Source organism: Diadema antillarum, unplaced genomic scaffold, assembly GCF_040938485.1.
Source record: "Diadema antillarum isolate AM-2024a unplaced genomic scaffold, OU_Dant_1.0 seq00001402_RagTag, whole genome shotgun sequence".
Taxonomy (NCBI): domain Eukaryota; kingdom Metazoa; phylum Echinodermata; class Echinoidea; order Diadematoida; family Diadematidae; genus Diadema; species Diadema antillarum.
The window spans coordinates 201,084-216,400 of record NW_027272157.1 but is presented as its reverse complement, the minus strand read 5'-3'; the positions used below and the strand labels follow the sequence as shown (position 1 = coordinate 216,400).

Below are 15,317 nucleotides of genomic sequence, written 5' to 3'. Positions count from 1 at the left end.
AAGGAGAAGTTTAGTTGAAGGTTCCATTGGTTTGTCCCTTTCCCATTTACTATGGCCAGACCACAATATGAGACACAGAACTTCTGTAGTGTTCATGTGATGTTTGTAGCTTTTTATCTGCAGTGCCATCACTAGAAAAGTGAGAAGCAAAGAAGCTTTAAAATATATTCTGCATGTATTGTACATGTTTGTAATTATACACAATCCTATACTCTGTCAGTTTGAGGCTCTGTATTCCTAGTTTTTTCATGAATATGATCCAGTCACATTGATTTGTAGTTTAAGAGAAACAGTTTCATCTTTGTGACTTGTTTATGCTCTCGTGCATGGATGTCATGTGTGTGCAGAAGGGGGCATGTAAAGTACTTACTCTGTCCTGCGAGTGTTGGATATTATTGACAAAGGGAGATAAGTTCTGAGTTGTTGACATAGATTTTTCCCCCTTAACATACTCATCTGCTATAGGTGCATATTCAATGCTGAGGGGAAACCTACAGGTGGAAAGTTTAGCCAGCTGAAGGACTCTCTGGAAGGAATCCTCAACAAAGACCTTCTTATGAATGTCTGGAAAGATGGAGAGTGGGGATCATATCGACATTACTTTTTGGAGACCTGTAAGTACTGAATGGTCATCTCTTGCATGTTTCTGCAAGGGGAGCAACCCCCTTTTGTTATCCCTGATACTTAATTTGCACCTCAAAAGGGACAGATGGGGTATTTGAGGAGTTAGAGAGGAGATTAACCTTTTATCTTATGTATAGATTAAGAGGTTCTAAAGGGAGGGATGTGTGACAGTATGAATGTTTTCATTCGAGAATGGCAATTGGAGACTGTTCCACATGACTAAAACAATCACCCAGACAACTAGACCCCAGACGACTACCCCAAGACAACTACCCCTGGGACATATACCCCTAGACAATTACCCCCTGGAGGTGACAAACTGCCTGAGCAGAGAGGGGCAGGTGACTACCCCTGGGATAGTTACTCTAGGGCAACTACCCCCTGGCAGTAGTTGTCCTGTGGGGTAGTTGTTCAGAGGGGAAGTGTCCAGGGGTAGTCGTCCTAGAATTGAAGAGAAGATGTCACTTCTATTTTTTTTTTTTTTTTTGCATTTAAATGTTTGGTGAAGTGAAGCTTAGTGACAATAGGGTGACCCTTGACTTATGATCAAGATCTGATCAATGGTTTGTACCAGATGATTTACAAAATATTGTATAACTATCATTCTCAATATGAATATTTCCAAGATACATCTGATAATTAAAACTCCTGATTAGTTTCCATGGCAAACTCCCAGAGGCCAGAAAAGGGCATAAAATAACCACATCTGCAATCTTGTGCCAACAGCTCCTGATGACTCCAAAGTGGAGACACGGCATGCCTACATCAACACCCTCACTCGAGGCGACCTTTCAACTCTGCGCTGGATTGCATCACCGATGACCTACACTGCTCCAGATCAACTGGGCAAAGATATGTCCATGTGTAGCGTCTATTTTGCCTCCCTCAACTTCAGGGACATCATGATCGCTACAGGGAAACTGCCACCAGATGCACTGTCAGGTAGGTGTGCTGCTGGGTATACAGTAGAGAAACCTTTGTGACAATAGGAATGAAAATGTGGTTCAAACCCACTTAAATTATTTAAGATAGTACTAAGCAGATGAAGAGGGCCTCATAAACATAATGAAAATGCACAAGTGAAAACCATTAGTCAATATACTGTCCTGTCACAATCATATAAAATATGTCATATCCTGCGATTATTAGTCTTAATACTGAAGATGACAAGTTCAACTGGTTAAATAATCAAATTAGTGAGCGAAACTGTGCAACAGTATCTTGCTCAATTCTAGGATGGAAGGATTATTTTGTTTTATTTCCTAGAAGTTGACATAAACAGGGCACTCATAAAACTGAAACTAGAATAGAAAGAGAAAAATATATGATTCTGACATTTGGCATACTACCAACATTTTCTGAAATGAAGGGCTCTAATAGACCAGTCTGATGTGCAGTTGTTTTCTCGACATTCTTCCTGTCAAAATTTAGCTGAGCTTGCCCAAAAGGATTGCATCCTGGGACTGGAGTTCTCTGGTCGTCTTGGTGATGGACGCCGTGTGATGGGCTTGGTGCAGACCAACGGTCTTGCCACATCCGTTTCGGTTGAGAACCATCTCCTCTTTGACGTCCCACTGGAGTGGTCACTGGAGGAGGCAGCGACCATCCCTGTGGTCTACTGCACAGCTTACTATGCCCTTGTTGTCCGCGGCCAGCTGAGGCGCGGTGAGAGCGTCCTGATCCACTCTGGCTCGGGTGGTGTTGGTCAGGCAGCCATCTCCATCGCCCTCAGTTATGGATGCCGCGTCTTCACAACTTGTGGTGAGTATCATTGAACCTCACTAGACTAAGAGGAGTGAACAATCTCACCTAGAGTCATCAATCAGACACTTGTTGTACAGATAAACATGTTTCAATTTGATAGATGAGGTCATCAGATTAAAGCGGAAAAGACAATGACTTCTTTGACTATCAGCTGCTGGCAAATGTTACACTTTTGATTGAAAGCAAAATGATGGATTGCTTGCTTGCAGATGTTTGTGCAAGACTTACAAAACTCGACTCTGTACATAACACTTCTTTCATTTTGGTTAAACTTGCAGGTACCAAAGAGAAGAGAGAGTTCCTGAAAAAGACTTTCCCTCAGCTCAAAGATGAGAATTTCGCCAATTCTCGAGACACCACCTTCGAGCCACACATTATGAAGGAAACCAATGGAAAAGGTATATATTCAGCAGTCTAATGCAGCATATATGCTCCATTTTCTGTGGCTTGTATATGTCTTTCTCTGAACCAACCACAGGAGATATGATCATATACATTTATGCAATGCAAAAATAATTGATACATCAAGTCTATGCAGAATTTGTCATAAAAGTCAGAATTGATTTTTAGATCCTCCCAAATTATTCTGATAGAATATATTGTATGAATCATAGTGATATGTAAATCTTATGACATTGGAATGAATAAACTGAATCTATTACTTGTGCAATTGAGAAGGCTATAGCAAAATTTGAAAAATATGGTAATATATTAGTACCAAAACTTTTGAAAGTGTTCATGAACCTCAAACAAAGAATAGATCCTGGGAGTATTCAGTTTGTATTTGGTTGCTCCAATATATGGATATTGTGGCATTAAGTTTACATCTACTGGAACTTTGTTGATTATGCTTATGGATGTTAATGCTTTAGGTTATTTGATATCTACAATGTAAATAGTAGAAGTGATTGGAAGAAAGCCAAACTAGCTGGTCCTTCTACAAATCTTTGTATGTCCATTAAAACAAAATCTCTATGAGGTGAATGAATTCACTTTGTCAAATTGTACAAATGTTGATTACCACCCCATCCTCCTTTCATTCCCACTCCCCTCCGGTTCCTCTCTCTCAGGTGTGGATTTGGTCCTGAACTCTCTTGCATCTGAGAAGCTGGAGGCCAGCCTGAGGGTCCTGGCCATGCACGGCAGATTCCTGGAGATCGGGAAGTACGACCTCTCCCAGAACACTGGCCTGGGTAAGCAGATTATTGCCCTGCTTAGCATTACCCAACACATTGGGTGGAATACAACCCTCTACTTTAGGGTAATGGTGTAGCTTTATATCTTAATTTGCACCCATATATGTATATAGAGTGCAGGATGATCTTCATGTGACAATAATATGGACTTATTTGCCCAGGGCAGCCTATCTAATGTACACATTGTTCTTCTAGAAGGCCTTCTCATTATAATTAACAAGTATAACCGGGTAAAAACTTATATATGGACCAGAAGAGACATATTGGGAAAAACACGTGGTCAAAGGATGGTTTCACTGTAAGGATCAAAACTTGGGATCTTAATTACGTTTTAGCTCTTTTAGCCCTGTCAGAGACATGTGCATATAGAAAGTAAACAGGATTTTAGGCTGATGATTCTAACAAAGTTTAAGTGCCCAATGCCTTGATTATTGCGCTGCGCTGCAGTGTGGCCATAGTTATGTTTTGCCAACAGTATGATGATGATAAAAGAACTCGGGGTCATGTGAATTAGAGATTATTGATTATTTTCATTCCAGTCTGGTGCCCATAACAGCATTTCATATTCTCCAGCATTTTGTTGACAGAGGTACTCAAACATGCAGATGATGACTTTTCAATAATGTGTACTTTCAACTTGAATACTGAAAATTTTATTCCACCTACCAGTACTAATAAATGGTTGGATGAGATGGGTAATATAATTTTATGAATTCTGTTCTTCCTGCATTTATCTCTGAAAGGCATGGCCTTGTTCTTGAAGAACACCTCTTTCCATGGTGTTCACCTGGATCGCCTGATGGATGTGGGCAACCCGGACTGGCCCACGGTGGCTCAGCTGATGAAGGAGGGCATCGCCTCGGGTGTGGTGCGCCCTCTGAAGGCCACAACGTTCCAGCGGGATGATGTGGAAGCAGCCTTCCGCTTCATGGCACAGGGCAAGCACATCGGCAAAGTGCTTATTCAGGTATTAAACTTGTTTCAGTATCAGGAGTTGCCATAAACCACTATCACTCTTACTATGCACTATTGTTAAGGTTTGGACAGTGAGATGAATATGGGTGAGCTAGAAGTTATGTAATGAAAGTTTAGACTTGAGAGAGATATGGTAACATATATTTGACAAAATAAAAAAGAGTTCAGAGCTATGAGAAGCCCGGGCAGCGATGTGAGTAACTGTCACAAGGGTAAATGCTCATCCAATTTCCAACTGCCAGTATAAGCTATATAGCTTTTACATTGACACTTTGTGGTTAGACCTGGAATGATATGTTTGTCTTTGACTGATGAACACAGGATGCATTTATTGACAGCAAGATATACCTCACCTGAACGTGGCAGTGGAAAATTTAATTTTTTGATATGTTAAGAACTTCCTCGTCTTCTTCTTCTTCTCCTCCAAGGTGAGAGAGGAAGAGAAAGAAAAGACTGTCGCACCCAGTCCAAGAAAGTTCACCGCTATTACCAAAAACAACTGCCATCCCGGTAAAGCCTACATCATCACTGGTGGACTGGGAGGATTTGGGATGGAGCTTTCACAGTGGCTCATCGACAGAGGTAGGTTTCCAAAGTGTTTTCTGCATAAAAGCTGTTACCAGCTTTCATCTCTTTTCTCCAGTGGTTGATCTTTTATGAACAATCTTTATTGTATGAAAGATTGTTTATCGAAATGATTACCATTTTTTGTACTAAAATGCATGCATCTTTTGGAGGATTAATATGATGCCACATGCTGTCCATTTTTTACTCTCACTTTCTAGATGCTATATGTTTAGTCATCAGGAAATAAGCTAATTAGGCCATGGTTTGGAGACATGTCTTACTGTAGTATCACTACTCTCCCTGTCTGGGGACAAAATTAGTCCTCATCTGTTGATGCTAGCTTAGGAATCATCTGACCTCATAAATGTGGTTTGAAGGACCTCTTTACAAATTTCTTATTCACGAAGTATATCCATCAGTGCGATGAATAATAAGACTGAGAACAAACCTACTTTCAATTCAGGTGCCCGCATCCTTGTCCTCACTTCCCGTTCGGGGGTAAGGACTGGTTACCAGGCCCACCGCATCAGCTGCTGGCAGGACCAGGGCATCCAAGTCATCATATCCAAGAGGAATGTTGCCAAGCTACAGGATGCGGAAGAACTCATTGCAGAAAGCCAGAAGTTGGGCCCAATTGGAGGCATCTTTAACCTGGCCATGGTGAGAAAAAAACTCAAACAAATCTAGTTCAGATTTTCAGTTATTCAATATTTGATGAACATGCAGACATGCATATTGAACATATTCAAGACATCCTCAATTTTTGTAATTAAGTTTGAGATACAGGTATACAACATTATAAGATTGATGGAGATGAGGTGCTTGAGAACAGCTGAAAAAATTTTCCTATCCTTCTGTCAGGTCTTGCGAGATGCCCTCTTTGAAGATCAGACTGTGCTGAACTTCCAGCAGTGCTGCCGGCCAAAGGTCGCTGGCACGCTGAACCTCGACTGTGTGACCCGAAGCCGCTGCGGTCCAGAGCTGGAGTGGTTTGTCATGTTCTCCTCGGTCAGCTGTGGCCGTGGCAATGCCGGTCAAACCAACTACGGCTTCGCCAACTCGTCCATGGAAAGGATCTGTGAGAGGAGGAGAGAGGATCGCCTGTCAGGTATGTGACCTTGTGCCTCATCATCCGATCCAGGAGTGTCCTATTATAGTGAAAACTTTCCAGCTGTTGGAACTATCCTCCAAGGGTGTATATATGTGAACAGCTTAGGATATAAACAAAGATAGGATCTCGAATATGATTATGGTATAGCCTTGATCACATGTAGGATCGATGTATGTATTGATCATATAATTGATTGAATGATATTTGTGGGTTTTAGAGATGACTATGCGATTCATACTTGATGTCCCATTGATTTACTCAACTATGACAGCAAGAATCCACGGAATATTAGCAGAAAATGAAGACACAAAAGTTTATCTACGAAAGATTTACCTTGTGCTGTAAAAGTGCTTTGGGCTTTCATTTCCACTGAGGAAACCAATCTTTCTTCATAATTGAACAACGTAGATAGTGTAATATTCAGATCGAATTCTAGGATACTAAAATACCTGAACATAAAACTCGTAAAACTTTTCTGTAATGATTGTAACTGTATGTTATTATTGAGTGGAGCTAGACTGTGGTTGTGGTATATGCCTGTACCAATGCACTGATTGTTATTATTCCTCGCTGCTGAATATCACTATGCAGGACTGGCCATCCAGTGGGGAGTGATAGGTGATGTTGGTGTTGTCGTGGATACCATGGGTGGAAACGAAACTGTCATCAGTGGCTGCATTGCCCAGAGGATGCCTTCCTGCCTAGCAACACTGGACTGCTTCCTGTCGCAGCCATGTGCTGTTGTCTCCACCTTTGTTCCAGCAGAGAGGGAGGATGCAGCCGCTGGTCAGGGGTCGAAGGTCAGCCTGGTGGAGTCTGTGGCCCACATCCTGGGCTTGAGTGACCCCAGCAGCGTCAGCCCCGATGCCACCCTCTCTGAACTCGGCCTGGACTCCCTGATGGGCGTGGAGGTCAAGCAGACACTGGAGCGTGACTACAGCATCCAGATGGGGATGAGGGAGCTGAGACAACTCTCCATGAGGAAACTCGCCGAGCTGGACTCGGGTGGTGACGACACCCCGACAACCGACACAGACTCCAAGGAAGCAGCTACAGCAGCAGCGCTAGACAGTGAAACAAAGGAGCAGCAGCAGTTCACCAAGGTTTTCAGCAACTCTCCCTCCATGCTCTCAGCCAGTGCCACTGACACCGTCGTCAAGATGAACAATGTGAACAATGGTCAGATGCCAGTGTTCCTTCTCCACCCCATAGAAGGCTCCATCTCTGTGTACGACAAGTTTGTGGAGAGGATGGCCGTACCGTGCTATGGCATTCAGTTCACATTCGCCGTCCTGGACATGACCATCCCAGAAATGGCTGCTTACTATGTGCAGAGGGTAAGGGAAGTCCAGAGCAGTGGACCATACCGCTTCGTTGGAATGTCGTACGGTGCGTGTCTGGCCTACGAGATGTCACTCATCCTTGAGAAGGACGGAGAGAAGGTGGAGCCTCTGATCTCACTTGATGGGGCGCCATCGTTTCTGGCGTGCCACACAGAGTTCTTCCACAAGAAGTTCATGGCAGAGAAGACCAAGGATGGAAAGGAGCTAGGGAAGGCTGTTGGGAAGGATGTTGGCTGTCTGCTGACATTTGCTATGCAGCACACCTCGGCCAAATGGAAAGAGGTTAGTATAATTCATGGTGGTGAAAAAATAATGACATAAATGACTTTGTTGTAGTTTGCCAACATTTCGAAATATATGTTTGATTTAAATAGTTGCAGTGGACGTGGAACAATTTGTGCAGGACTACTGACCTAAAAGGAATTAAAAATGATAGTTAAATGTGTTGTTTGGTACAATCTACACAATGATACTTTGATGAATGTAGACCTGATTATCTTTATATTTCAATATGACTGGATTGACCTAATTACCTTTCTCCTACAATGAGTCAATGATATGTTAAGTGCCATATGTTAATATATATTTCAATATGACTGGAGAGGATATGCATATAAGTTTTTATCTCATTTGCTCTTTGGTTCAAACAGCTGAAGGAGCAGCTAATTGCCTGTCCAGACTACCAGACCATGTTTGAGCTGGTCACCACCATGATTGCCAAGGACAAACCTGACCTCAGCCAAGACGACATCACCTTCTCCCTGCGTGGCTTTAAGCAGCGTATCGAAACCTGTCTTGGTTACCGGCCAAAGGCCAAGCGCAGGGGAGACATCATCTTTGTCCGTGCCTCCAAGGGGTCGGAGATCATGCAGCTGTCAGGGCTGGGAGAAAACTATGGACTGGAAGAGGTAATAACCTTTGACCTCTTGGACAATTAAATAGTTCAGTGGGATTGCCAGAGTTAAGAAACCCCTTGACATTTGGAGAGAAATTCGAAGAGGGAGTTGAATGTAAAGTGAAAGTGATCTTTAAATCAACTTGGGTAAGGTTTAGGGGATTTCTTGTACTCAAACAAATGACCATTTATCACTAAGTTCATTACACTTAAACTTATGTCATTTTTTTTTTTGGGTGGGGGGTATGGTTGCCTTGCAAACTGCTCATTTAAGTCTTCATTATTTTAGTGCATCGCCAAATGAAAGCAGTTATGTCACATCAGTCTTTTTACCTTTGAGCAGGAACAGGGTGTATAGGGTGAATGATGGGTTATCAACTTACTCTCTTTAATAGTCTGTAGTCATAGAGTAACTTTTTGACTTTTAAAGTAAATAATATAAACTGTAACTTCTTTGTGAAAACTCTCTGAATCCAAGCATCTATTTCTAAGTGTTTTTTTTTCGTGTATGAAGTATTTTTTTGTTAAACAGGTCTTTAGCTGTATTTAACAAGCATGATACTTACAGAAAAATACTGCTGTAAGTTATTTTCTTTGATTTGACATACCAATAAAGGGATTACCTTGTTTCTAGCTGACATGTTTCGCTATCATTAGCGTATGTGAATTTGTGTTCCTGTTTGAGTGCTGTCTGAGATGCCTCGGTAATGGGAATGTTCTCCTTTTTTTCTCTTCGTTGTGAATAGTTCTGCACTGGGAAGCTTCACAGCACTGTTGCAGAGGGGGAGCATGGCACCATTCTCCAAGAGCCCGGTCTCTCCACCATAGTGACAACAGTGAACAAGGCACTTGAGATTGCCCACTAACCATCTGATGCTGGAATCAGCTCATTTATCCACGAATGCTCGCAGTAAACTCATTACTTGAAGCAAATGCCAGCAAAAATCACAATATCTGAAGCTGCAAATTAGCCCTTCAATGATTTGATATGTGTATTTTGTTCCATGATGAAAGAAGTACTCATTATTCCAAGTCTTCAGCAACTCATCCCAAAATATATAGAGAGATATATTTTGCATGAGTGAATCTTTGCTGTTAAGTTGTGACTTATAGCCAAAGCTCTGCAAATGAATGATATTTGCTCTGCTGTAGGCCCCTCTTTTCATGATGAATGATATCTCGCTAAAAAAACAAAAATGCAGCAGCACCTTGCAGTATTTTGTGTATTCTTTACAAGAATATATTTCTACCTGTTTGTACTTGTAAGCAGATGAAGTATGCATTTGTTTGTTTGTGTGTGTGCTTGTGTGTGTATGAGAGAGAGAAAAAAAAACATTTGAAGTTGAATAGAGCAAATTGTTTTTCATACTGTAACTGACGATGATGTCTCTGTCAATTTACCGTCTGAAATTAAAGAGTCACAGCACAAAACCTATACTTTATACTTAAAACTTGTTAACCTTGCATCTACTGTATATTGTCTGTTTTTTTGTATGTGTGAAATCAGTGCACTATTTTGTCGGTATAGTCAGTGCAAGTGTGTAGTAGAACATGTCGTACAAGTACTTTAAATACATTGCTGATATATCTATATGTATTTACCCATCTAATACATCATTTTATAATTGGTTCATACATACAGCATTCACAATATCTGAGTTAATATTTTACTCTGAATAATTAATGAATATGTGTGATGTGAAGGAGGGCATTTGCTACAGTAGATACATCATGTTCCACCTCTTTCTGAGAAAGTGTCAATTGTTATGTCCATATACAGTAAACAGTATTAGATATGAGATGATTCGTACATTTGGTAAAAGTTTAGGTTACAGCAGTTAGACTTCATACAATGAGCCATTTTTGTTAGGACACTTAAATTTCAAGGTCAGACAAGTCATTAAGGTCAACATGATTGATATGCTATTGTAGTTTTTGTATGATTGATTTATTTGACATGTGTGTATTTGGTCGCATTCAATGGTGAAATTAGGTTGAATGGATAATGTCTGATGTATGCATAAGGAAAGGGCATAGAAATGATGGCATGTTATGAGTTATAGGATGGTTAAAAAATTTATAGTAATATGATTTCATATACGATGACACTAGTCAGACAATTTTGTTGTATTGTTTTGCATGTTTATGTCACTGTGTTTGTGTAATACATATTAGTATTTTACTTCACATATTCTTAAAGCTTGTTCATGTACACACTAATATTCCTCTATGTAATGCTTCTTCAGGCTGCTAAATGAGTAGGATGTCTAACATATACTTAATGTGCAATGTTAAGATATCTACCAAAAAAAAAATCTAGTGTCTAATGTCTAATGTCGTAGTGAAATACATGTTTGAGATAGTGATGTTAGGATTCACATTTGGTATATTGATAGTCTTGATATGAAATATCAGTGATTGCTTAATATGAAGGGGTCCCTGGTATGTATTGGGATTTATACCCCTGAGAGGCATGAAATAGAAATGGAAAAATATAGCTACAGAAATCAATCTACATTATTGATGTGTTTCTGCTGCAGATGGCACTGCTTTCAGCAATATTTAGCAGTTGATGCTTGCACTGATAAATGAAAGACAACTCAATATCTTAGTGGATGTTCCTTTGCTTATTTCTTATGCTTTGTTTTGTTGTTTTTGTACTTTTTACAACAGCCTGTTTCCTGACTACTGTAAAAAACGAAAATAGAGTCACTGTAATTTCTGTAAAACAGATACAGTGATCTTCTAATCAAATCTTCATTGATTCTAAAGAGGATATTAGCTAGCTATAGTTTGCTTTGGAGGTTTTGGAGGTTTTTTAGTTTACTTTGGAGGTTTCAGATGGATAGGAATTATGAATTGTATTTAAGCACTATACTAAAGAGGAAATAGACATAAACAGAAGCACAAATTTTCCAATCTTTTTGTATTTTTCAATAGCTGTAACAAGCATTCATGTGTATTTACAATGGGTATTGACTCCCATCGAACAACTCGATTTCCCAACTCTAAATGTTGCTTTTATCAATATTCATTCCTAATGAATGACTTTTTTTTTTCCATTTTGGAAGAAAATCGTCTGTGATGATATTTGATGCCTCCTGTTTTATATGAAGTGATGACATTGTCCTGAAAAAAAAAACACCTTCTTTTCTCTTACAACAATGACACCCCCCCCCCAAGAGGTTAATATTTAATTGTTTTGATAATTGCTCCTATAATTTATGATTGTACTTCATTGAAAACAGTATTGCATTTTGACCATCCAATTCTGGATCAATATTCTTGGCAACTACCACTAGCAGAATGCATTTATGTTGTGAGCTTGCACTTGATACAATGGATGCAGATGCTCTATACACTACCCAAAGCAATTACTGGTACGCTTTTATGTCTATATGAAAATGTTGCAAATATGAGTGATCAAATTTATGAATCATCTTGATTTGTCCATCCATTCCATTCTGTGAACTCGGCTCTACAGTCCCTGTCAAACAGCTTGAAGGAACGCAGTATCGTCGCATCAGAAGCACAATAAAGTTATCGTTTTGCAATGGCAATTTCAGTGAGATTGTGAATGTGTGATCTGTCCTGCTGCAGAGCAATTTCGTTTTTGTCCCAGTCTTGACCGGATGTCTGTCCGCCTATTTTGTACTTTTGTGTGAACTTTTTTTGTCATCGTGTTTTACCGTCAATTTATAGTACAATTAATCCACACTGTCCATTAATTGGCCGCACGTTATGTGGATTAAAATTCAACAATAAGATCAATAACATAAAGATAAAGAATTAAATCAACTTATCTCGACCTACTGTTTTTAATTCCGAGAACGGTTTCACGTCCGATCTTGAACGCTCCTCGGACTGTCGGAATTAAAAACAGCAAGTCCAGATGAAATGATTTAATTTTGTGCCTTTATTGAACGTTACCTGGATAAATCAGAACTTACACCAATTGATTAAGATCAATAAAACTTCACCAAAATCAGACAACGATGAAAGTGATGGAATTTGATAGTTTTATTATGTTTTCATTAAATCATTAGAAACCACGTGAGATTAAAGGATTATGCCATTGCCTCGTAAGTCTCTAAGTGACTTGCTCACTAATCTCCTTTCTGAATTTCCGTTTTTAGCTCACCAGAGCCGAAGGCTCAAGGGAGCTAATGCGATCGCTCTTCGTCCAGTGTCCGTCTTGCGTCGTCCGTCGTGCTTTGTGTGCAAACTTTTTACAATTTCATCTTCTTCTTAAAAACCCCCAAATGGATTTTTAACAAACTTGGCAGGTAGCATCCTCAGGGAGATCTCAGTTTGTTCAAAATGGCACCACAGGGAGCCCCCCCCCCCCCCCGAAAAAAAGGAATCTTTCAAATCTTCTTCTCTAGAACAAGAAGTGATAGAGCTAAGCTGATATATATGAGTTAGTATATTTATGATCGTATAGTCTTAAGTTTGTTCATGACAAATCCAGGGGTGCCACTCTCCCCATGGAGGGGGGGGGGGTTCCAAATTGGGGTCTAAATTTTACATTTTCACCTTCGTCTTGAAAACTTCATGCATGGAACACAAGAATTGACACGTGTACAATGTACTTAAAAAAGTGATCCAATGGCTTTGTATGAAAATGATTGATAACGTACCTCCTGAACGTAAGAGCTCTACCAAATTTCTAGGTGTCCTCATTGATGAAAATCTAACTTGGAACGAACATACGACACGTCATTATGTCACAACTTGTCATACTTCCAGAAATGTATAGGTGTTCTTTTCTAAGACTAAAAGTTATTTTCCCCAAAATACTCTTTGAATATTTTGCAATTACCTTATACTACATAACGTTTATTGCAATAGTGTGGGCTACAAGTGCGAAGACTATAGCTCGACTGTATTTATTTTGTTATTACAAAAGAAAGCTATATGCATTCGTCACTCGTAATGGCTCACAATATCTAGCCCATGCAAATCTACTCTTTAATCAATCAAAACCAATAAACATTATATCCTCCAATTTATTTTTTTTTATGTTTAGATACTGAATAATTTACTCCCAGTTTCTTTTCACGAGTTTTTCAAATTGAATAATACTGTTCATTATTATCCTACTCGCAATACGCAAAGCTTTCATTAATTCAGTAATCCCAAGCTATTAATTGGACAAAAATCCATAAGACATAATGGGCCAGACTTCTGGAACGCACTTCCAGATTATCTTGAATAATGTAAAACGGTGTATATTCGTTTAAGAAAACTATCATACTACAATCTGTGAACATAGTTTTTGTATATTGACATGGCTCTTTCTTACATTTTGTGAATTCAATTTAAAGTTCCTTCGAAATATGCACAATATTTCTGTGACTACCCATTTCATTTTGTCACCATCACTTTCATCATCACCACCATCACTGTCATCTTCATTGATTATCATTATTTTCATTCATCATCACCCTGCTGTCATCATTATAATTATAATTTACCATGTCTTTGTTAGTATTTATGCACTAGAATATAAAGTCTATAATGCATAATTTTGTTTATACTACATACTGCTAAACAATATGCTCTCGCCCTGTCCCCTCCCCTCTTCCCCCGTTAGGTACATGGGCTGCCACGTGTTAAAACAACCGCTTGTATCAGTAAACTTGCTTGTATGATAGTGACAGTCCTATACATAACTTCATAGTTAATATTTTGCTAATTTTTGGTATGATATGAATTTTGTCGGTGTAATTTTTCTATACATTCATGTACTTTCTTTGAATCATGTACATTGTATATTGACGTTTTCGGTTATGTTACTGAAACGAAAATTTGATTAATATATGAAATTATGTTGAAGAAAATCAAGTTAAAATCAAATCAAAATGATTCATGCCCATGCACGATCGTCAAAGGTGGCAAAATGATTAATTTTCTTGTGGAAGGTGGCGAATATATAGCAGTTCCATGACATATTGTTGGTTGCTGTGTTTTTCTTTCAATTTCAAAATGTAATTTGCATTATTGCAAGCTCCATTAAATTATAAGGGAACACTCTGTCTTATTAAAATGGGTTTAATTATCTATATCTCCGAAAACTGCAATGTCCCTGGGCGAAAAAAAAACTACAATAACATGACGTAATGTCGATACTTTGCCCTTTATGTTCTGAAACTTTCGGGTCACTATTTTTTGTTCTTTTTCTTTTAACGGTGAAATGGAATACAGTATTGAGAAAGGGCTTGGTAAGGACGTTTTGTTCTGTTCAGAAGGTTACACTCATGAAATTGAGCCAAATCTATCATTTTTTTTTTGTTATTCATGTTAATGATTTCTTGTTTCTGTTTTGAAGTCATTAACATGTCACATCCTCATGAAAATACAGAGCAATCTGAAATATCATTATTTTATGAAGAAAAAAAAACAATCACTGTAAACTTGTACAGGCTAAAAAAAAAAAAAAAAATGTCTGCACTCATCGGTCAAGAAGACAGCCTTTGACATATTTCTGAAGGAGTAATTTCTTCTTAATGTACTCACAAGCATTTTTACAATTGATATGGATGTTACAGCTGGGGTGTACGTTCCTGTCTGGAAACTTCAAAACTATAAGTGCCATGAAAACATATCTAAGTCTAGATCTGTGAAGAAAATTGTGTTGCCCCGACTGTTACAGTGGCATATAGGTGCCGATTCACGCGGAGAATGATCACGCATTGTCTCAATTGTGTTTTGATAAACTCATAACCTTAAAGAAAATGTGACATGGCAGAATAGAAAGTTAAACACGATCCATTGCAAATGTTTACCTATTGTATGTTATTTTCTTGTGCGAGTGAGCAGTGACTGCACAGAAACTTTAA

The 15,317-nt window shown here is 39.1% G+C and overlaps 1 protein-coding gene across 1 annotated transcript in view; it reads left to right on the top strand.

Moving 5' to 3' along the window:
• Nucleotides 1-11,164, top strand: part of LOC139709060 (fatty acid synthase-like) — a 35,117-nt gene extending 23,953 nt beyond the window's left edge. The window contains exons 17-28 of the mRNA XM_071621026.1: nucleotides 466-614; nucleotides 1,351-1,566; nucleotides 2,056-2,385; nucleotides 2,667-2,786; nucleotides 3,459-3,581; nucleotides 4,328-4,551; nucleotides 4,988-5,141; nucleotides 5,590-5,786; nucleotides 5,988-6,234; nucleotides 6,829-7,862; nucleotides 8,231-8,488; nucleotides 9,222-11,164. Of these exons, the coding sequence (XP_071477127.1) occupies nucleotides 466-614; nucleotides 1,351-1,566; nucleotides 2,056-2,385; nucleotides 2,667-2,786; nucleotides 3,459-3,581; nucleotides 4,328-4,551; nucleotides 4,988-5,141; nucleotides 5,590-5,786; nucleotides 5,988-6,234; nucleotides 6,829-7,862; nucleotides 8,231-8,488; nucleotides 9,222-9,341 (3,172 nt within the window). The 3' untranslated portion in view covers nucleotides 9,342-11,164. The remainder of the gene's footprint in view (nucleotides 1-465; nucleotides 615-1,350; nucleotides 1,567-2,055; nucleotides 2,386-2,666; nucleotides 2,787-3,458; nucleotides 3,582-4,327; nucleotides 4,552-4,987; nucleotides 5,142-5,589; nucleotides 5,787-5,987; nucleotides 6,235-6,828; nucleotides 7,863-8,230; nucleotides 8,489-9,221) is intronic.
• Nucleotides 11,165-15,317: the final 4,153 nt, after the last annotated feature.